This window comes from Stenella coeruleoalba (genome assembly GCF_951394435.1).
Source record: "Stenella coeruleoalba genome assembly, chromosome: 1".
NCBI lineage: Eukaryota > Metazoa > Chordata > Mammalia > Artiodactyla > Delphinidae > Stenella > Stenella coeruleoalba.
The window spans coordinates 4,855,002-4,876,892 of record NC_137169.1 but is presented as its reverse complement, the minus strand read 5'-3'; the positions used below and the strand labels follow the sequence as shown (position 1 = coordinate 4,876,892).

Genomic DNA, 21,891 nt, shown 5'->3' with positions numbered 1-21,891 from the left:
GTGCATGTGCACACTTCTCAAAAGTATGTGCAATTTATTATATGCCAATTATACCTCAAAAAAGCTATTTAAGAATGGGGTCAGAGACTGAAAAACTCTAAATTCACCAAGCATTGGGCAGAGTACTCAAGCACTGTGTAGAAGGCCTCAGGAGTGGAGAAAAAATTAGCCTTAGACTGAGCACTACTGCAGACCCACCTAACAAAGCAAAACCTTAAAGGTTCAAACTGCTTAAAAGTAACTTAGTTGCATCCCAGAACAAAGTTCAAGAAGAATTAAAGGGTCCTGCTCTCTTAAATCTTGTCTGTCAATCTCCCACCTTTTAATCAGATATGGTTGGGTTTTAGTGAACCATCTTGCTGTTTTCTATTTATTTCCTGTGTTCTTTGTTCCTTTGCTCTTCCTTTCTGCCTTCCTTTGGATTAATCAAGTATTTTTAGTTAAAAAAAATTTTTTTAAAGAATGGGGGGCGGTCAAAAGGCAGGGACTCTGCCCTCTCCCTGCACACTTTAAACCACACAGCCATGCTGTAGCCACCATGCAGAAGAAGCCAAGAGTCACAGGGGAGACAGTGGGAGCCACCTTCCAAGCCACTGAACCAACCAATTCTGGAACCACCTGGTTCTGGTCTTCTTAGGTGAAATAATAAAAGTAATCTCACTGTTTAAAATAAATGCATATAGCACAGGGAGATCAGCTCAGTGCTTTGTGACGACCTAGAGGGGTGGGAGGGAGGCTCAAGAGGGAGGGGATATGGGGATATATGTATGCATATAGCTGATTCACTGTTGTACAGCAGAAATTGACACAACATTGTAAAGCAATTATACTCCAATAAAGATGTATATATAAAAATAAATTAATTAATTAAAACTGGGCAAAGAAACTGGAAAAAAATTTAAGTGTGTATGTATATATATTTTTTAAAATTTTAATAAAATAAAATAAATGCATAAATAAATACATAAATATTATAAATTTAAAACGTTTGATACTGATTACTAGCTTTCATATTAGCCGCAAACCTGAAATTACCATAGTTTCTAAACTGAAAATCAAGGCACAGTATGACAGTTTCTCTAAGAGACTTGAAAAATCAGCTTTAGACATACTCCTAGCTTTGCAAATGATATGCAAATTCACCAAATATTCTTAAATTTCTTCCTCAGATTTAGCATTTATATTATGTCAACTCTACCACAACTGAGACCCGTTCCTTTCAGGTACTATCCCCACTAGGGAAAAAGAATAATACAATACATGCCAAATTTCCCCAAACACAAATTTATAAGAAATAAAACAAAAGCGAAACAGACCCACCCACTGCTGACTTTATTTCTGCATGACCTGTTTTTAAGTTTACTAACCTACAACGCAGTGCTTACTTTAATTGCTCTACTGGCTTCCTACAGTGACAGTCAGAACGATTAGACTCCAACATTTCCCACTTCCTCTAGTCATTGATTCTCAAGCTTCAGATGAATAAGAATCCTCTATTTAAACCAAGTCATTTGTAAAAATAATTCTCAAGTCCTTCCCCTAAGAGATTACAGTTTAGTACATCAAAAGAGGAGCTAAACAATCTGCATTAGTAAAACCCCAGGTGAGTCTGACTAGAACAGTCCACAATCCTCACTTTAAGAAAAACTGCCCAGGACTTCCCTGGTGGCACAGTGGTTAAGAATCCACCTGCCAATGCAGAGGACACGGGTTCAAGCTCTGGTCCAGGAAGATCCCACATGCCACGGAGCAACTAAGCCCGTGCACCACAACTACTGAGCCTGTGCTCTAGAACCCACGAGCTACAACTACTGAGCCCACACACCACAACTACTTGAGCCCGCATGCCTAGAACCCTCGAGCCACAACTACTGAAGCCCACGCCTAGAGCCCATGCTCCGCAACAAGAGAAGCCACCGCAATGAGAAGCCCACGCACCACAACAAAGAGTAGCCCCCCTCACCACAACTAGAGAAAGCCTGCGCGCAGCAATGAAGACCCAAAGCAGCCAAAAATAATTTTATTTATTTACAAAAATACTTAATGTTTTATTTATTTATTTACTTTAAAGAAGAGAAAAGAAAAACTGCCCAGGTGGGTCCACCCCATCCTCCAGTCTCCACACACACCCGCCTCCTGCAGACATCCAGGCACAGATGTCAGAGCTGCCAAAGGGTAAAGAAACAAATTCCAGCTGCTATCAGCTTAAGGTGGCCCTTAAGTTTTTAAATGCCAATGGATGCCTTAAAAGTCTCTAAAACCCCAAAGAATAAAGCTATACTGAAAGATAGGGTAGCTATATATAAGATACAGGGAGTTCTTTTCCAATTAGAACCAATTCTAGGTTCCAGTAATAGCTCTACCACTTACTACTTCTATGACCTTGGACAAATTATTTAGTTTTTTTAACTAAGTCACATTTTCTTCATTTATAACATGAAGATAACAACACCCCTACCTTATAGGGTTGCTATGAGTATTAATGAAAATAAGTAATATAAACTGAGTAGCATGGTGCTTAGGACTTAAAAAGCAATAAACATAAAGATGTGGCAAATATATACAATGGAATATTACTCAGCCATAAAAACAAACAAAATTGAGTTATCTGTAGTGAGGTGGATGGACCTAGAGTCTGTCACACAGAGTGAAGCAAGTCAGAAAGAGAAAGACAAATACCGTATGCTAACACATATATATGGAATCTAAAAAAAAAAAAAAAGAACGAAAAAATGGTTCTGATGAACCTAGGGGCAGGACAGGAATAAAGACGCAGATGTAAAGAATGGAACTGAGGACGTGGGGAGGAGGAAGGGACGAAGTGAGAGAGTGGCACTGACATATACACACTACCAAATGTAAAATAGATAGCTAGTGGGAAGCAGCCGCATAGCACAGGGAGATCAGCTTGGTGCTTTGTGACCACCTAGAGGGGTGGGATAGGGAGGGTGGGAGGGAGACACAAGAGGGAGGGGATGTGGGGATATATGTATACGTATAGCTGATTCACTTTGCTATACAGCAGCAACTAACACAACAATGTAAAGCAATTATACTCCAATAAAGATGTTTTTTTAAAAAAAAGCAATAAACACTGGCTCTGTGATTACTATTATGATGCTGATCATCTTGCATTCTTTTGCTTATCTGATTCTTTCCAAGGTTTACAAGAGGGATACTGCTATCCCCATCTTTTCAGATGAGCAACGGTTAAGGTTCAAGACATAAATCTTAAAAATGTCAGAGCTAGAATTGAAACTCCATCTGTCCAGGTCTGTCCTACTCCATGGCTCTGGCCCTGACAGGTATGGAAGGTGTTCCGCCAACCCTGACAGCCTCCCATGTCCGTGCTCTGCACAGGGCTCTGCACACTGAGGTTCCCAGTCATGTTTGGGGAATAAGGCAATGAATGAATAGTAAGGTCCTCAGGGGCAGCAGAGGGGAATGTACTCTTCTACATACACTACCATACCTATCCCACCGCCCCTTACACAATGGATTTAGAAGGATACATGTGGGACTTCAATCAGGGGAACCACAGATATAAATTCAAGAACTTGCACACAAAAAAAGGAAGAGTAATGATTTTCCACTCTGCAGTTCTACTCACTAATTTAACTTAAAGACAAACTCATTCGTTCAACAAATGTATATTGAACACCTAACCATGGGGCAGGCTCGGTTACCAGGTGCCCGGGACGTGTGATGAACAGCAGAGAAGACGTCCCAGCTTTGTCTATCTTAGCCACTGAGGCGAGGATTCAGACACAGAACAAGTCATTTCAAGCACCATGAGCAGAGTGCAGGATGCTACGGAAATACACAGCAAGGGTACCTCATCAATTCTGCTAGGGGGTCAGGCAATTTTCCCTGGGGAAATAATGTTTAGCTGAGATCTGGAAGATGACAAGGTGGACAGGGACCATATTCTAAGAAGAAGAAAAAACGACACGTAAAAGGCAACGTGGGAGGAAGAACATGAGTGTAGAAGGAACTCGGGGAGAGAACAGAGAACAAGGGGAGAGAGGCCAGGCAGGAGGCCGGAGGGGTGACAGACAAGATTACACAGGCCTTGAGGACCATGTTGAGAAGTTGGACGGTATCTTAAGTATACGATGGAAAATTATTCAAGGGATTGAGAAATGGGGTACCATAATCCAACTGGCATTTTTAAAAAACCACTCTGGCATCTGGGTGGAGACTGGGTTGGGAGGGGGCAAGGGTGCAAGTAGGGACAGGGGCCAGGAGATCTCTAGAAGCCGTCTGGGCACAGGTAATTGTGGCCTGGACTGGAGAGGTGGCTGTAAAGAGTGATTTAGACCGGAAATTTATTTGGAAATAGAGCTAGTATTCTTGGATTCAATACATAAAAGACGAAGGAGGTGTCAAAAATGACCTCAGAGGAGCGACAGCGATGCAAGATGGCAGCCACCACAGGCTCGGACAATTTATGAAAACCGAATATACAGCCTTAAAATAGAATGTGGACCTAAATACCCAGAAGCACCCCCCTGTGTAAAATCTGTAACAAAAATTAATATGAATGGAGTTAATAGTTCTAATGGAGTGGTGGACCCAAGAGCCATATCAGTGCTAGCAAAATGGCAGAATTCATATAGCATCAAGGTTGTCCTGCAAGAGCTTCGGCACCTAATGATGTCTAAAGAAAATATGAAACTCCCTCAGCCTCCTGATGGACGGTGTTACAGCAATTAATCGAAAAGAAAAACCACAGGCCCTCCCCTACCCCCCATTCGATTTAAGCAGTCTTCGTTTTCCACGGTAGTAAATTTTCTAGATACGTCTTGTAGACTTCAAAGTACTGAAAAGGAAGCTCCCATTCAAAGGCAGTTTATCTTAAGATACTGTAAATGATACTAATTTTTTGTCCTTTGAAATATATAAGTTGTGCTGTAACAAAAAAAGAAAAAAATGACCTCTGAGAGGAAAAAAACAGTAACTCTAGATTGGAGAAAACTGATAAGCACTGCCTCAGCCAGGTGATGGAGGTTAAGAGCATCACAGTGAGAGGAGAAGGGCTCTGCACCTTCAAGGTCTTCCTTCCCAAAACCCATAATCCCAGCCTAATCACAAGCAAAACAGCAGACGAACCCAAACTGAAGGACATCAACAAATACCTGATCTGTCAAGGTCACCAAAAACAAGGGAAGTCTGAGAAACTGTCACAGTCCAGAGGAGCCTGAGGAGACATGATGACTAAATGTCAGGTGGCCTCCTGGATGGGGTCCTGGAGCAGGAAAGGACATCAGGGGAAAACTAAGGAAATATGAAGAATGTGTGGAGTTTAGCTTATAATCCTATATCAGTACTGGTTACTGGCTGGGATGAACGTACCACCCTAATGTTATTAGGGGACACTGGGTGTGTGGTACACAGGAACTCTGTAATATCCTTGCAACTTTCCTATAAATCTAAAACTACTCTAAATGTAAAAGTTTATCTTAAAACTGGCCCCCTGGTCTGACTTAAGCACCTGGGAGGTGCCCTTTATTGAGACGGGAGAGACAGACGGGAAGACCACAAGCTCATTTCAGACACATGAAACAGGACAAGATCCTGCACTGGAGGAATCAGATACCAGGTGGGCAGCTCTGGTGGGGCCCTCGGCAGAGAGAGCTGAGCTCAAAACAAATGCAGGAGCCCTCGGCAGGCTGAAACTATGGGAGTGGGCAGGGTCACTGAGAGCAAAAGTGGATATCAGGAGGTGAAGGGCCTCGGTTGCTTCCTGAGAAATATCCACGTTTACCAGTCACACAAGAAGAAGGTCTAGTCTCAAGCCCTGAGGAAATCCCACCTTAGGTGCTGGTAGAAGAGAGCAAGATGGAACATCCAACACGGGGGAGAAGAACCCAGGGGTGCATATGCCAACCCAGAGGCCAAGGGAAAAGCACAGTCAACCTGTGTGAATATGTCTGAGAAATCAAGTAAGCCCTGGAAAATGCTCCTTATCTTTAACAATTCTGAGATCACTAGTGATCTATGAAAGAGCTTTCAGAAGAAGAATGGGAATTAAATTCAGACTGGAATAGCTGAGTAAGAGGTGAAAAAATGAGGAAAACTAACTCTTACAAGAAGTCTGGCTCTCAGATTTGCACACCCACGGTCACAGCAACATTACTCACAACACCTAAAGGTGGAGGCAACCTAGGCGTCTATCGATGGATGAATGGATAAACAGTGTGGTATATACATAATGAAATATTATTCAGCCTTTAAAAAGGAAGGAAATGACATGTGGATGAATCTTGAGGACATTATGCTAAGAGAAATAAGCCAGTCACAAAAAGACCAACGCTGTACAATCCCACTTATATGAGGCACTTAGAGTTATCACATTCAGAGAGACAGGAAGTAGCAAGGTGTCTGCCAGGGCTGGAGGGAGAAGGGAACAGGGAGTTAGTTGCACAACAGTGTGAATTTATTTAATGCCAAGGAACTGTATACTTTAAAATGGTTAAGATGGTAAATTTTACGTTATATACGTCTTAGCACAATTAAAACTTTTTAAAAAGAAGTCTGAGTCTCAGAATGTTAAATTCATATCAAGCTATAATGATTTACAATGAAAAATATTTGAAGCTGGATACTTTAACCTAGATCAGCACTTTCCAAACACGTCCCTAATGATGTGTGTCACAACACACACAAGTCACAGATGTTGATCCCCTCATGCTCTGCAAGGGGGCCTGGGCCACCCAGACCCCGGACCAGTGGTCTCTGATCTCAAGAGTACTCATCCATTAATCCCATATGCCTTATAAATACTTTTATTTTTGATGTGTTCTAAGATGTGAGAAAAGCTGAGAAACAATGGCTAAAGAAATGAAAATTACAGATTATTTCAATTCTATTTTCAGTGGCAAGAAAAGCTGCTTTAAATTAGTTTTCTTCATCAACCCACAACTTCTGCTGCCAAAAGGAAAAAAAAAAAAAGAAAGATTGTCACCTCAACTTAGAGAAACAAATGAACCTCTACTACAAAGCCACATCTCACTTCTGCTAGATTTTTAAGGATAGAATAGGAGCAACAATTTTCTCTTCACACTAAGTCAGATCAACAAAAACTAAATCAATGTGTAAGGGACAAAAAAAGAAAAAGGAAAGAACAACGTGGTACTTGATGCAGGCATAAGATAAGCAGATCAATGAACAGAGAGCATCCAGATACAAAACCGTGTATTTGTGGAAATTTAGCACAAGGTAAAGGCAACATTTCAAATCAGTAGGAAAGGATCAATGATTCAATAATAAGCATCTATTTGGGGAGAAAAAAGAAATAAGAAGCTCTACCTCACTCTGCCAATATATACAAAATGTCTATGCGTATTAAACATCTAAGGATAAAAATTCAAAACAAAGAAGAAAATCCAGGGAGAATAATTAATAACTGGGGTAAGGAAACCTTTCCTAGGTATGCTGTCAAGGCCAGAAAGAGTCAAAGTTTGAAGGCGTGACTCACAGGACTGACGTGAGGACGCAACGAAGACAATTAAGACTGAAATACAGGGCTTCCCTGGTGGCGCAGTGGTTGAGAATCTGCCTGCTAATGCAGGGGACACGGGTTCGAGCCCTGGTCTGGGAGGATCCCACATGCCGCGGAGCAACTAGGCCCGTGAGCCACAAGTACTGAACCTGCGCTCTAGAGCCTGTGCTCCGCAACAAGAGAGGCCGCAATAGCGAGAGGCCCGCGCACCACGATGAAGAGTGGCCCCCGCTTGCCACAACTAGAGAAAGTCCTTGCACATAAACGAAGACCCAACACAGCAAAAATTAATTAATTAATAAATAAACTCCTACCTCCAACATCTAAAAAAAAAGAATTGTTTAAAAAAAAAAAAAGACTGAAATATAGGTTTCTAGCCAGGAAAAAATTATACATACACACTTTTTTAAGAAAAACACATAGAAATCAGAAATAAAAAGGGTAAAGAATCTACGAGAAAAAAGAACAAAAGAATGAACAGACAATTCAAAAAAGTAACACATGTGGCCAAAACATGTTAAATCTCAGGAGCACACAAAGAAATGCAAATTAAAAGAAGACACAGGGCTTCCCTGGTGGTGCAGTGGTTGAGAGTCCGCCTGCCGATGCAGGGGACACAGGTTCGTGCCCCGGTCCAGGAAGATCCCACATGCCGCAAAGCGGATGGGCCCGTGAGCCATGGCCGCTGAGCCTGCACGTCCGGAGCCTGTGCTCCACAACGGGAGAGGCCACAACAGTGAGAGGCCCACATACCGCAAAAAAAATTTTTTTAAAAAGACATAATTTTTTCACCCACTGAACTAAGAAAGATTTAAAAAACTGATAATCCCTAGTGTTGGTTAGAGTTTAGGGAGCCGAACATTCTCATATTCAGCTACTGAGAGTACCGATCAGTGCCTCTCTAGAGGGAATATGGCAAATGCTTGTGCTCTTTGGTGAGCAGCTATGTCGGCAGGCCCTAAGAAAATAACTGGAGAGGTGTGCAGAATACTGGGTAAGCAATAAGGGACTGGTTAACAATTTTTATAGAAACTCCATGCTCTGCAAGTTATGTACATCCACCTCCACACATATGCACTGGCATGCAAGATGACCACAACAGATTTGGGCATTGGGAGAAAAACAGAGAAGAGGTATCTGTGATTCCTTGGGGGGGGGGGGGGGGGGCGGGGCCGTGGAGGGGAGTGACACACACACATACCATACACACACACACACCACACACACATACACACACATATATATACATACATATACACACACATACATACATACACACACCACTGTAAGGCAGTATAATGCTTAAAGCAAGAGAGGCTGGAAAAGAACTTCAATATATAAATCAATATATAATTCCAATTTGATTTGATTTTAAAATTACTAAAAACAGTCACCTCTCAATTGGGTAATGCCTGGAAGGATGAGTAGATCTGTAAATTATATTAATACAACTGAGAAACAAAGAGTGGACAAAACTAACGCCATGAAACAAAGCTAACTCAAAGAATTCCAAATATAATTGGATAATTAAATCCTTTCAAAGAAAATATAATTGTAATTTGAATTGGGGATATCAGTACTAATATCCCTACAACATGCAGACCTTCCCTACAATAAATCTTCGTCTACAACTAATCTCCTTTGGGTCCCTCAGTGTGGGATAATAGTAAGTATATACTGGTCTCTAGGCCCAGTTCCTGGCAGAGAACTCCTAAAACCCTTGTAATTTCCTAAGTGTTAAGAACATCTTTTGTTCCCATATTTGGTCTTTGACCTGTCCCTGACACAGGGCTCCTGAAACCCTTGTAAATTCAAAGTGATAAAAGCACTAAGAGCATCTTTTGTTCTAGTGAGGCCACCTGTTGGGGGGGCTGGAGGCAGGAGAGGGGGCCCTCCAGGATGGCTCTGGGTGGGGGCTGGTCACCAGAAAGACCAAGCCACAAAAAGCAGCTTGGAATTTTCAGCCCTGCCCCCCATTCTTCAGAGAGGGAGGGAGGCTGGAAAGGGAATTAATAATTGATCAAGAGGAAGCCTCCATAAAGCCCCAGTAGCACCGGATTCAGAAAGCTTCCAGGTTGTGGATGTGAACACATCCACACTGGGAGAGTGACACACCCCAACTCCACAGGGACAGACACTCCTGCACTCAGGACCCTCCCAAGACCTCGGCCTATGTATCTCTTCGTCTGGGTGTTCATCTGTGCCCTTTAATAAAGTGGTAGTAAGTAAGTACTTCCCTGAGTTCTGTGAGTGACTCTAGCAAATTAATTGAACCCGAGGGAGGGGGTCATGGAACCTCCGGTCAGCAGCACAGGTGACAACCTGGACTTGCGACTGGCATCTGAAGCGGGTAAATAGACTTTTTTTCCTACAATGCACTTGGCAACTCATTTTATTTTTATCCTCCCCTTTAGAAATTAAGCTCCCTGCAGACAGGCTTTTTTTTTGTTTTTTCTATTCCAGGAGTTTAGAAACTGCCTGGCACAGAGACACTCGTGTATTTGTTGGGTTAATGATGGCCTCCTCTCCTCTCTGTGGTCTCTCCCTCCCAGCACAGGTTGCTCACACCTACCAACCTGCTCTAGACGCCGGCCCAGCCGCCCAGCCTCCAGCCCGGCTCCTCTCGGAGGCGAAGGCACAGAGCCGCTGTTGTCTGCCCTCTGCCACCCTCAGCGCACCCTGCCCTCCAGCCACCCTGCCTCTCCCACTCCTTCAGATGTGCCAGCCTCTTCACCCCGGAGAGCCTTCCCGCAAGCCTGCCTCTGTCCACAACACTCCCCTCCCTGACCACTGATCTCTCTAACCCTCCCGTCCCTCCCATCACAAGAAGTTCACTTCCTGGGAGTCTTTCCCTGGTTTCTGATCTATATTAGGTCCTCTGCTCTTGAACAACCTTTCACAACCTTCATTTTGTAAATACATACTTATTCTTACAATTATCTGCTTAATGGCTGTTTCCCTTTAAAGGCAAACTGTGTCTTGATGACCATGCTATACGTCCCCAGGGACTGGAACAGTGTCTGAAAAAAGGAGCTCAACTGACCAACTGAATGGCTGGCTGTCCTACTAGACCACAGACTCGGCAAAAGCAAGTTCAACGTCTATTTTGTCCTCTCTTATGTATCTGGTGACAAATACGCTGTCTGGCACAGAGAGAATGTTTAACATTTATTAAATAAATGCTGAACGAATACAGGGGTTAGGGACACCATAATCCTATTCCTGAGGAGAGGAAAAAAAAACTGCTACCACCTTGACATCCTGTTACACAGAGCCTTCCTTCCGGTGATCTTACTTAGGTGTGTTCCTCCACAGCATCCTCCTACAGCCCAGGCGTCTTCACCCATATGTGCAGCATCCCCTTCGCTCAGCTCCTGCCGTGCGGGCCGCCTCCCAGGCCTCCGGAGATGGCAGCACACACAGCCCAGCACCCCCCCGCAGCTTCCCCCAGGGCGCCTCCAGTGAGACGTCTCCCCACGAGGCACCTTCCTCCGGCACAGGAGAGTGGCTTATGGCAAGCTCCAGAGGGCGGCTTTCCATCAGGTTCTACCAGTGTGACACCACCACGACTTCTCCGCCTTGCAGCAAGCCTCACATCACAGCCTGCCCTGGGGACGAGGAATGGGTCTCAGCCTTGGGCAGGGTGGGACTCTTCCTTGGGGGCTCTGCCTCAGCTCTAGAGGATGCAGCTACGCTGTACGTCTGCTATTCTTATATCCTTTAGAGTTCTCTTCACTTTTTATGAGCCTATCCCTCATTACTTCCATTCCCTGTTATGGTGAAAAATGTTCATTTTTTTAAAAATTATGTTTTATATCAGCAAAATGAAAAGACAACCTACTGAGTGGGAAAAAATATTTGCAAGTAATATGACTGATAAGGGATTAATACCCCAAATATATAAACAGCTCATACAACTCAACATCAAAAGAACAAACAACCCGATTTTAAATGTTCATATTAGGGCTTCCCTGGTAGCACAGTGGTTGAGAGTCCGCCTGCTGATGCAGGGGACGCGGGTTCGTGCCCCGGTCCGGGAAGATCCCACATGCCGCAGAGCGCCTGGGCCCCTGAGCCGTGGCTGCTGAGCCTGCGCGTCCAGAACCTGTGCTCCACAACGGGAGAGGCCACAACAGTGAGAGGCCCGCGTACCGCAAAAACATAAAATGTTCATATTAAACTTTTTCCTTCAATTTACTCTTTGTTTTTTTTTCTCCTGCTTTGATCCAGGCTGATACAGATTTGGAATTAATGTGTGTAGTGTAAGGGTCGCATTTCTTTCCCCTTCCCTACATGAGTATCTAACTAACTAAACACATTTATTGAAAAGACTGTTCTTTCTCTGCCATCCTGCAGAGCCTCCTGTGCGATAAATCAGGTGTCCAGATACGAATGGATCTGTGTCTGGACTATTTTGCTTGTTTGGTCAACTTGTCTAGCCTTTTACTAAAACCATATTATTTTAATGACTATAGCTTTACAGTAAGTCTTGCTACCCAGTATAGTAAGTCTGCTCAGTTTGTTTTTCTTCAAAATTATTTTGGCCATCCCTGCTGTCTGCACTCCTATGTTAACATCAGTTTGTCAAGTCCATCAAGAAAACATCTGCTGGCATTCTGATTAGTACTATACTGAAGGCATAGTTGAATTTGGGAAGAATCAGCATCTTACAACACTGATTCTTCTAATCCATTAACATGGTATATCCATCTATTGATTTAGACCTTTAACTTCTCTCAGTGTTTATTTTTTCCCTGTATAGATGCCTTACATTTCTTTACATTTATTCTGAAAAATATGACTGTGTATGTTACTACAAATGATATTTTTATTTCACTTTCTATTTGTTGTTGATACACAAAACTGCAATTGTGTCCAGAGTTACTTTGAATCTTGCAACCTTATTTATTAATTACAATAAGTTACAAGGAGATTTTTTTTTCTACATACACAATCATGTCATCTACAAAAACAGTTCTATTCATTCCTTTCTGATCCTTGTACCTTTTATTTTTCTTGTCATATTGAACTAGGTAGGGTCTCTAAATAAAATAATAAAGTAGTGGTAATGGTGAAAATAACTTTTTTTTTTTTTTTTTTTTGCGGTACACAGGGCTCTCACTGCTGTGGCCTCTCCCGTTGCGGAGCACAGGCTCCGGACGTGCAGGCTCAGCAGCCACGGCTCACAGGCCCAGCCGCTCCGCAGCATGTGGGACCTTCCCAAACCAGGGCACAAACCCGTGTCCCCTGCATCGGCAGGCGGACTCTCAACCACTGCGCCACCAGGGAAGCCCGAAAATAACTTATTTCTATTCCCAGTCTCAGGAGGAAAACTTTCAACACTTCACCATTAAACATGATGTCTGCTATAGGATTTTTCTAAGTAATCTCTATCAAATTAAGGAATTTACCTTTTACTCATAATGTCTTAAGGGATTTCATTTTGAACAGATGCTGAATTTTACCAAAGGCAATTTTTACATCGATTGACATTATCACATTATTTTTCTGCTTTACCCTATTAACTCAGTGATTTCTACTGATTGATTTTTCAAATAGTAAACCTATCTTTGTAATAAGTCTGATGCTCTCATTTAAATCTTTTGAAATCTGTCAACACTTGCTTTATAGATCAGCAATTTTTATAAATGTTCCATGTGTATATAAAAAGCATGTATAATAGTTATTGGGTGCAGTGTCCTATTTATTGCATATTTCATTTTATTCTGTATTTCATTTTCAATATTTGTTATTTTCAATCTCCTAGGTCTCTCCTACTGTTTCTAATCTACTGGCAAACCCACTGTGACCTCAATTAGGTCAAGACTGTTAGGTGTGTTATTGAGATCATCAAGTGATTCTTTGTTTATTCAATCAGTTAATTAAGTGTATTAAGACTTCCCACTATGATTGTGGATGTGTCTATTCTTTGTTAGTTTTGTCAATTTTTCCTTTCTGTATTTTGAGGCCATGTTTTTAGGCACGTACAGATGTAGAACTATTGAATTGAGTATTTTATCATTATGAAATGTCTCTCTTTATCTCTAATAATGCTTTTCTGCCCTAAATTCCACTTTATTAACATAGGTACACCAGTTTTCTTTCGGTTAGTGTTTGAGTGATATGTCTTTTTCTACCATTTTACTGTCCTTCCACTTTTATGCATCCTTGCAAGCAGTACAGAGTTGTGATCCACCTTTTTTTTTTAATTTAATCTCTCAATCTTTGTCTTTTAATTGAAATTTTTAGTTCATTTTTATTTATCAATAATATAATTACTGTGCTCGCTTCGGCGGCACATATACTAAAATTGGAACAATACAGAGAAGATTAGCATGGCTCCTGCGCAAGGATGACACGCAAGTTCGTGACGCGTTCCATATTTTAAAAAATAAATAATAATATAATTACTGATATCCTGAGTGTAAATCTATCATCCTACCATTTGCTTCCTATTATTCCCACAAACTCGATGTTCCTTTTCTGTCTTCTTTTGGATTAATCAAGTTTCCTTGGGCTACTACTACTACTATTACTCCTCCTCCTCCTCCTCCTCCTCTATATTTCCTCTCCATTAGCTAGTAGGTATATATTCTTTTAATGTTCTTTTAATGAATATCCTAGAGATTACAACATGCATCCTTGACTTACCAAAGTCTCAAGTAGATTAATAATTTTACTACTTCCTGGACAATGCAAAGACCACAGGATACTAACCCTATTTACATCCCCACAACTCATATGCTATTATTAAAATTTTTAATTCCATACATATTTTAAACCACACAAGACATTATTATTGTTGTTTCATATATCAACATTCATTTGCATTTACCCTCTCTTTGGTCTTCACCTTTTCCTACATCTTAAAGCTGCCAGCCAGGATCATTTCCCTTCTGCCCAAAGAAGAATCTTTATTAGTACTCCCCTTTAGTGCAGGTCTGGTGTGTATTAATTTTTTCCATTTTGTTGATCTAAAAGGATGATATTTTTGCCTTCCCTTTTGCAGGATGTTTTGCTGGGTATAGAATTCCAGTCTGGCAGTTTACCTTCTTGAAAATACTGTTTACATTTTGAAAATACTGTTTACATTTTGAAAATACTGTTCCATTGTCTTCTGACTTCTGTTGCTTGTGTTGAGAAATCAGCTGTCAGCCTTACTGCTCTTTTGAATGTAATACGTAATTTTTCTCTAGGTATTTAAGATTCTCTCATTATCTTTGGTTTTCAGCAATCTTATGTTTCAGTGAAATTTTATTTGAATTTATCTGGTGCAGGGTCTACAGTAGTTCTTGATTTGAGAGGCTTGTCTGTTATAGAGAATTCTCAGCCATTATCTCTACAAATATTGCTTCTGTACTATTCCTCCTTCCTTTCCTACTCAGATTTCAATTACACATTGTTAAATATTTTCACTGAATCCCATGTCTCTTAGAATCTTTTATGTATTTCCCATCATTTTTCTCTCCATATTTTATCATTCTGAATATTTATTTTCAATTTATTACTATACAAATCTACTGTTAAACCCAACCATTGAGATCTTAATCTCAATTAATTCAGTTATAGACCTTCAATTCTAGAATTTACGCTTTGTTCTTTTTTTTTTTAAGTTCTAGTTCCCCGATTCTCAAGCTTATCTTTTATTTCTTTAAACATATTACATACTATGTGATGGTATTTAATTACTCTATTATCTGGATCGCTGACAATCCATTGGCATAGTCTGCTGTTCCTCTTGATTTTCTGTCAAATTGTCCTAAATTCTCATCTAGTGGGTAAGTACCAGACACTGTAAATAAATCTAGAGATCATTTGAGGTTCTGGGTGATGTTATCTTCTTCCAGAAAAAATTCACATTTGGTGCTGTCAAGATCACCTTGATCTAATCAAGGACCGAGGGGATCTGAAATTCAACTTCAGTACTTCTCAGAGATCACTGTTCCCAGGATACAGGCCTCTGGGACTCAAAGCCTAAGGAGTTTTCCAGGGCCCCTTCCTCCCTGACTTATACCAAACTCCAATTTTTGTCCCCCACTCTCCAGTTCCTTAAATCTATCAAAATCTCCTCAGCTTTCCAACTTCTCATTTGCTTGCTTCTTCTTGAATCAGCAGATCGATCCTCCAGGGCAAAAGTGGATGCAAATCTGGTCTTGCATCTATGAGCTTCCTTACTTCCCCGGATCTCAAGCCCACAAATCTTCACTGTTTTGTTACCTCTATTACCTTCACACAAATTTTGTTTTAAATTTTGTCCAGCTTTTCTACTTGCAGGAAAGAGGGCCCAACCACTCTGTCTACCATTAGCAAAAATTACCCCACTCCCATATTTTCTATCTTTGCGGGTTTATATTTTGTGATTCTTTTCTGTCATTTTACCAAAATTTTGGACGGTAGATAAATACATCTTCGATGAGTAACTGCTTAACCTGTTACTCATCACAGCTTAACCAGAAATCTCCAGTCATTCATTTTACTGATAGATCTTTTATATATTAAGGATATTAAACCTCTGTCAAATATGTGACAAATACTTCTCCTAGTTTCCCATTTACATTTTAATTTTAGCACATAGAAATGGTGAGTTTATATGTAGTCCAGTTTATCCATCTTCTCCTTTCTAATTCTGATGTCATGATAAGAACACTGAACATTATGTAAATACAGACTCATATTTTCTTCTAGTGTATTATCATTTCCACTTTTTACATTTACTTCTTTAGACTTATTTTGGTATAAGGTATGAGACAGACTTAACTTATTTTTTTAATTGGTAAGCCAACTGTCCCAAATTCATTTAAGTAATTAACCCTCTATTTCCTCCTCTAAATAGTGTATAAATCTCTTATAAATCAAAAACTACTTTCTTGATATTTGTATAATTTTACTTTGCTATCTGGCACTGCTGACCCTTTTGTTCATTCTCCTTGCTACTCCAACTTCCCTTGGTTTCTGTAACCCCTCAGCTCTATTCCTCTTCAACTAGTCCTTCTGAGTCTCCTTTACAAGCTTAATTTTCTTCCCATTTCCCTTATTCAGTCTCATGCTCCAGAGAAGATGATGGAAACCGTTCATTACTAGAACCTCTCTCTTCTCTCATTCTCCCTACTCTCCTTGTTCACCTGTACTGTCAGTTTCTTCCAGCTCTCTCTTGACTTCCCAGATCTATATCCAACTACCCTCTAAGATCTCTTCCTCCATGTTCCACATGCACTCTCTAAGACACACTATACAAATATAATTTCAGTGCCTCCTCAAACCTACTTTTCTTTCTGTATTTCATTATCTACATACCACCATCATCCAAGCCAGAATCTCAGTAGCTCCTCCTCTCCTTTGCATCACATCTTAGAGGTCAGGATATATCCTACTGATTCTAGGTCTCTGGTCAGATCCTTCTCTACTGCCGCTGCATTAAAATAGGTCTTAATTATCTCTGGTATGGATTCCTCCCCAATTCCCAACTTCCCTCCAAACCATTCTCTAAACTGCCCACAGAGTGGCTGTGTAAAATGAAAATCTGATCATTCTACTTTTCTGATTAAAATCTTTCAAGTGATCCTGACTACTTGTAAGGTAAAAATGTAAACCCAGCATGGCATACAAGGCTTTCTGTGAGCTGGTTGTTGCCTACCTCACTAACCTTAATTCATCTATCTCTCTCCTTAAACCCTGACCCAGCCATACCTAATTACTCAAGCAAGCCAAACTACTGCCTTCTTCCAATCCTTTGCTCATGTGGTTCCTTCAGCCAGGAAAGTTTTCTTGCTGATTCTTTGTCCAGCAAACTCATAATCATCTTCAAAATACAGTCTTAGTGTCATATTTTATAAAACATCCACCACTTATATGCCTCAAGTTTATCTTGTACACACATACCTCACAATTCCATTTTATCCCTTATCACACCACTTTGCAATTATTTTTTATGTGTCTTCCCCATATGACTGTGACACCCTTTTATTCACCTCTGAATGGCCCGGCTTACCTCAGGGCTTGGGCACACAGTAGGCACTCAAAATGCTCACTGAATAAGAAGATTAACAGACATGATGCTTACTTAACAAACTGGTTTATAAAAATTATCAAAAATATATTTCTTAATGGAAAACTATGAAGAGTGACATCTGACTCAAATTGTAATCTCATTAGGTAACAAATGTATCTCTGAAGTTTTACAAATAGCTTAGAAGCACTCTAAGTAATACTAATGAGGCTCTGTATTACAAATTTAACCCCTGTAAAAATCACTTGTTCAAGGGCTCCTGTTAGTTAAGGAGTTAAGTCATCTCATTCAAAAAACATGAGATAGATAGATATAGTTCTACACCAGAAAAAGAAGCTAAAAGTCTACATAACTAGAGCAAAAATTTTTCTAGTCTTTGCATACAAATGGTACAAGACACTTTGTTTTTGAACTTTTGTAAAAACCTTCACATCTATTTCCTAACTATGGTACAACTACAGCCCCAGGCAGGACAGCTGCATATCTTTCTTTATTTGGGCAATTGCTTCCTCATTACAAAGAGAATAAAAGAGCCACAACAAACATCCAAAAGAAAAGTGGCTCCATGTAAATGGAGAGTAGATAAAGGCATTTTCCAATAAGTTAGGTGAAAAGAATGTTTTGATTTCTCAGATTATCAAAAAGGATTTGATATGAAAGTTTTAATAAATTTGTAAAGTGTACTTTTAAGCACAAAGAAATCTTAGTTCAAATTTTAAAATCAAATATATACAGTGAAAAGTGACAGAAATATCCCATTAACCTGTTTCAAAACACTCACAGACCTGTCAGGAGACGTGAAGACCTTGTTAAAAAACAGACCACAGGTACTACCCTCCAGTTCAGAGTGACATGGATACAAACTGATAGGAAGCCATGACTACTGAAACTTCCAGATCTCAAGAAGGAGCATATTGTCAATCAGCCATGTTAACATCTTCCAGTCATTAAAAAACTAGAAAACGAAGACTACAGCATACGGTACCCCCATAACCTTATAAACGGCACTGATTTCTCCGCCTACCACACTAGACTGTGAATTCATGTCTTCTGTGTGTTCTGCAATATGTGTTTACACAAGACTGTATAATAATAAAGCAAACATTTGTGGAACGCCCCCCCCCACCTACAAGGGGGAAGTTTTTAACACCCCAAAACTGCTTTTCACAACCCCTCCTCTCTCCCACAGGTAAGCACTACCCTGACTTTTGTACCAATTATTTCCTTGCTTTTCTTTAGAGTTTTCACAACCTGTGGCAATTTTCTTTAAATAACAGCTTTATTGAGATATAATTCACATACCATAAAGAGTACTTTTAGGATATTCACAGAGTTGTGCGACCATCACTGCAGCAGTTTTTATCTCCATCGATGTGGTTAAGTTGGAATTTCCCAGGATCCCCTTCCCTGAGTCTGCCCAAGATTTAAAAGGTGGAACAGAACAGCCTCCACTCTCTGAATGCCTGCACGGTTAGAGGTGGTGACAGATAGAAACTGAGGTGCCAGAGAGTTCCAGCTCATCCACATGTTTCCTCTTTGGACACTAGCTTTAGTTCCCCTAACACTAGAAGCTGGGCAGCAAACACATGAAAGGATAGCCTGTCCTCCCAGAAGTCTCCCAGACCCCGGCAGGCTGCCTGGGCCACCCACCCCAGTGTTTCAGGAGGTGGTTCATGACCCTTCTCTGACCTTCTAATTCCTCCTCTGGGCTCTATTTTTTCACCTTCTCCCAGGATTATGTACAGACTTACTTCTGTAATAAATAAATCCCTTATTCCATAATACTCCCAGTGGTTCTGCTTCCCTGACTGAATCCTGATACACACCAGCTACTTGTTTCTCTAAACAATAGCTCAGCATTGACTCTTTTCGAACTTCGTAAACACAGAATCAAACACTGTATTTTGTGAGATTCCTCCATGCTGCTGCACACAGCTGTTCCTTGCTCACTTCTCACTGCACTTTAATAAACTATTTTATACCATATACCATTTCAATGAACTTTTTACTGAAATGTAACATACAAAAAGAGCACATGTCATAAGTGTACCTGTGTCTCTGTACATGTATCACACCCAAATTTAAGAAACAGAACCTTACCAGCACCCCAGAAGCTCCACTAATACAGTCTCCCTACTCCCCAAAGTAACTACTCCTGACTACAACCATAAATTATTTTTCCTGGCTTTGAACTGTTCTGAACTTGTATCCAGAATCATATAATAAATAAATTTGAGAGTCTGGTTTCTTTCATGCCATACTATGCTTGTGAGAGTTATTCGTTTCTTGAATATACCATCAGTTCATTCATTTTCGTGGCTGTCCAGGTTACAGTACATGAATATATCACAATTAATTTTTCCATTCTGTTGTTGTGAGCATTCGGGCAGTTCTAGTTTTGAGGAATTTGGAATCACACTCCTGAGGACATTCTTGCACATGTCTTTGGAACGTATATGCACATACTTCTGTTGGGAACATACATCAGGAGAGGAACTGCTGAGACACACAGTGCAGACAATTCTAGATAATTCTAGATTTCCAGCACTGATGCAGATGACCGTCAGCAGTGCGTGAAAGCCCCCACTGCTCTGTTCCCTGCCAGCACCTGACATTGTCTTTTTGAATGCAGTCATCTGGGTGTGTGATGGCATCTCACTGTGGTTTATTCTACGTCTGTCTGATGACTGATGAGGTGAAGCACCTTTTCCCATGTTTCCTGACCGTCTGTGAAGTGCCTGTTCAAGTCCCTTGCCCATTTTCCTATTGGGCTTGTCTGTCTCTTTCTTACTAACTTGCAGGACTTCTCAAAATATTCTGATTATATTACATTCTGTTGGCCAATCCCACACTTTGACTTGACTTTTCATTCACATAATACCATCTTTTGATAAACAGAAGTTATTTTAATGTAATCCAACATATCAACCTTTTACTTTATATAAAGTTAGTGCTTTTGGTGTCTTACTTAACATTTATATACTACCAACCATGGGCAAGTGAACTAATGTTTTATAAATATTACGTTACGTGTTGCCCCTGTTAACTCATGGAATCATCCAAACCATCCTACAAAAATAAAGAATGATTCTCCCGGAGACACAGGGTGCTGGCAATGGACTGAACAGCAGAAGGGAGGCTGCCGGATCCAGCAAACAGACTCTTACCAGCTTAGTGCTGCCCACTCAGCTGTGCACACTCATGTGGGAGTACAGCTCCCACCAAGAGAGCTCTTACCACCACACCTCATCCTTACCCACATACACGGAACATGCACAGACATACATATATACAACATGCACATAACATTTCTCACGTGCCTAGGACACTCCCAGCCCACATTTCAAAAATTAAAAAAGTCAACCTGGGGGGATCTTCAAGATGACGGAGGAGTACGACATGGAGATCACCTTCCTCTCCACAAATACATCAAAAATACAACTACATGTGGAACAACTCCTACAGAACACCTACTGAACACTGGCAGAATACGTCAGACTTCCCAAAAGGCAAGAAAATCCCCACGTACCTGGGTAGGGCAAAAGAAAAAACAGAGACCAAAGAAAAGGGACAGGACCTGCACCTCTGGGAGGGAGCTGTGAAGGAGGAAAAGTTTCCACACACTAGGAAGCCCCTTCACTGATGGAGACGGGGAGTGGGCAGGGAGGAAGCTTCAGAGCCATGGAGGAGAATGCAGCAGTAGGGGTGCAGAGGGCAAAGCACAGAGATTCCCAAACGGAGGATCGGTGCCGACCAGCACTCACCAACCCAAGAGGCTTGTCTACTCACCCGCTGGGGCGGGTGAGGGCTGGGAGCTGAGGCTCGGGCTTCGGAGGTCAGATTCCGGGCAGAGGACTGGGGTTGGCTGCGTGAACACAGCCTGAAGCAGGCTAGTGCGCCACAGCTAGCCGGGAGGGAGTCTGGGAAAAAGTTTGGAACTGCCTAAGAGGCAAGAGACCATTGTTTCGGGGTGCAAGAGGAGAGGGGATTCAGAGCACCACCTAAATGAGCTCCAGAGACGGGCGCGAGCCACGGCTATCAGACACCAGAGACGGGCATGAAACACTAAGGCTGCTGCTGCCGCCACCAAGAAGGCTGTGTGGGGCTTCCCTGGTGGCGCAGTGGTTGAGAGTCCGCCTGCCGATGCAGGGAACACGGGTTTCGTGCCCTGTCCAGGAAGATCCCACACGCCGCAGAGCGGATGGGCCCGTGAGCCATGGCCGTTGAGCCTGCGTGTCCGGAGCCTGTGCTCCGCAATGGGAGAGGCCACAACAGTGAGAGGCCCGCATACCGCAAAAACATAAATAAATAAAGAAAGAAGGCTGTGTGCAAGCACAGGTCACTAGCCACACCTCCCCTCCCGGGAGCCTGTGCGGCCCGC

At 41.5% G+C, this 21,891-nt stretch overlaps 2 protein-coding genes across 2 annotated transcripts in view; one reads left to right on the top strand and one right to left on the bottom strand.

Moving 5' to 3' along the window:
• Window positions 1-21,891, bottom strand: part of CAMTA1 (calmodulin binding transcription activator 1) — a gene marked incomplete at its 5' end in the record, with an annotated part of 885,827 nt that overhangs the window by 803,160 nt on the left and 60,776 nt on the right.
• LOC307187318 (ubiquitin-conjugating enzyme E2 variant 1-like) lies at window positions 3,808-5,024 on the top strand (the record flags this gene model as incomplete). Its single annotated transcript, XM_079923187.1, has 2 exons — window positions 3,808-3,831; window positions 4,438-5,024. The coding sequence occupies 2 exons, from the start codon at window positions 3,808-3,810 to the stop codon at window positions 4,714-4,716; spliced, it is 303 nt and encodes a 100-aa protein (XP_079779313.1). The 3' UTR covers window positions 4,717-5,024.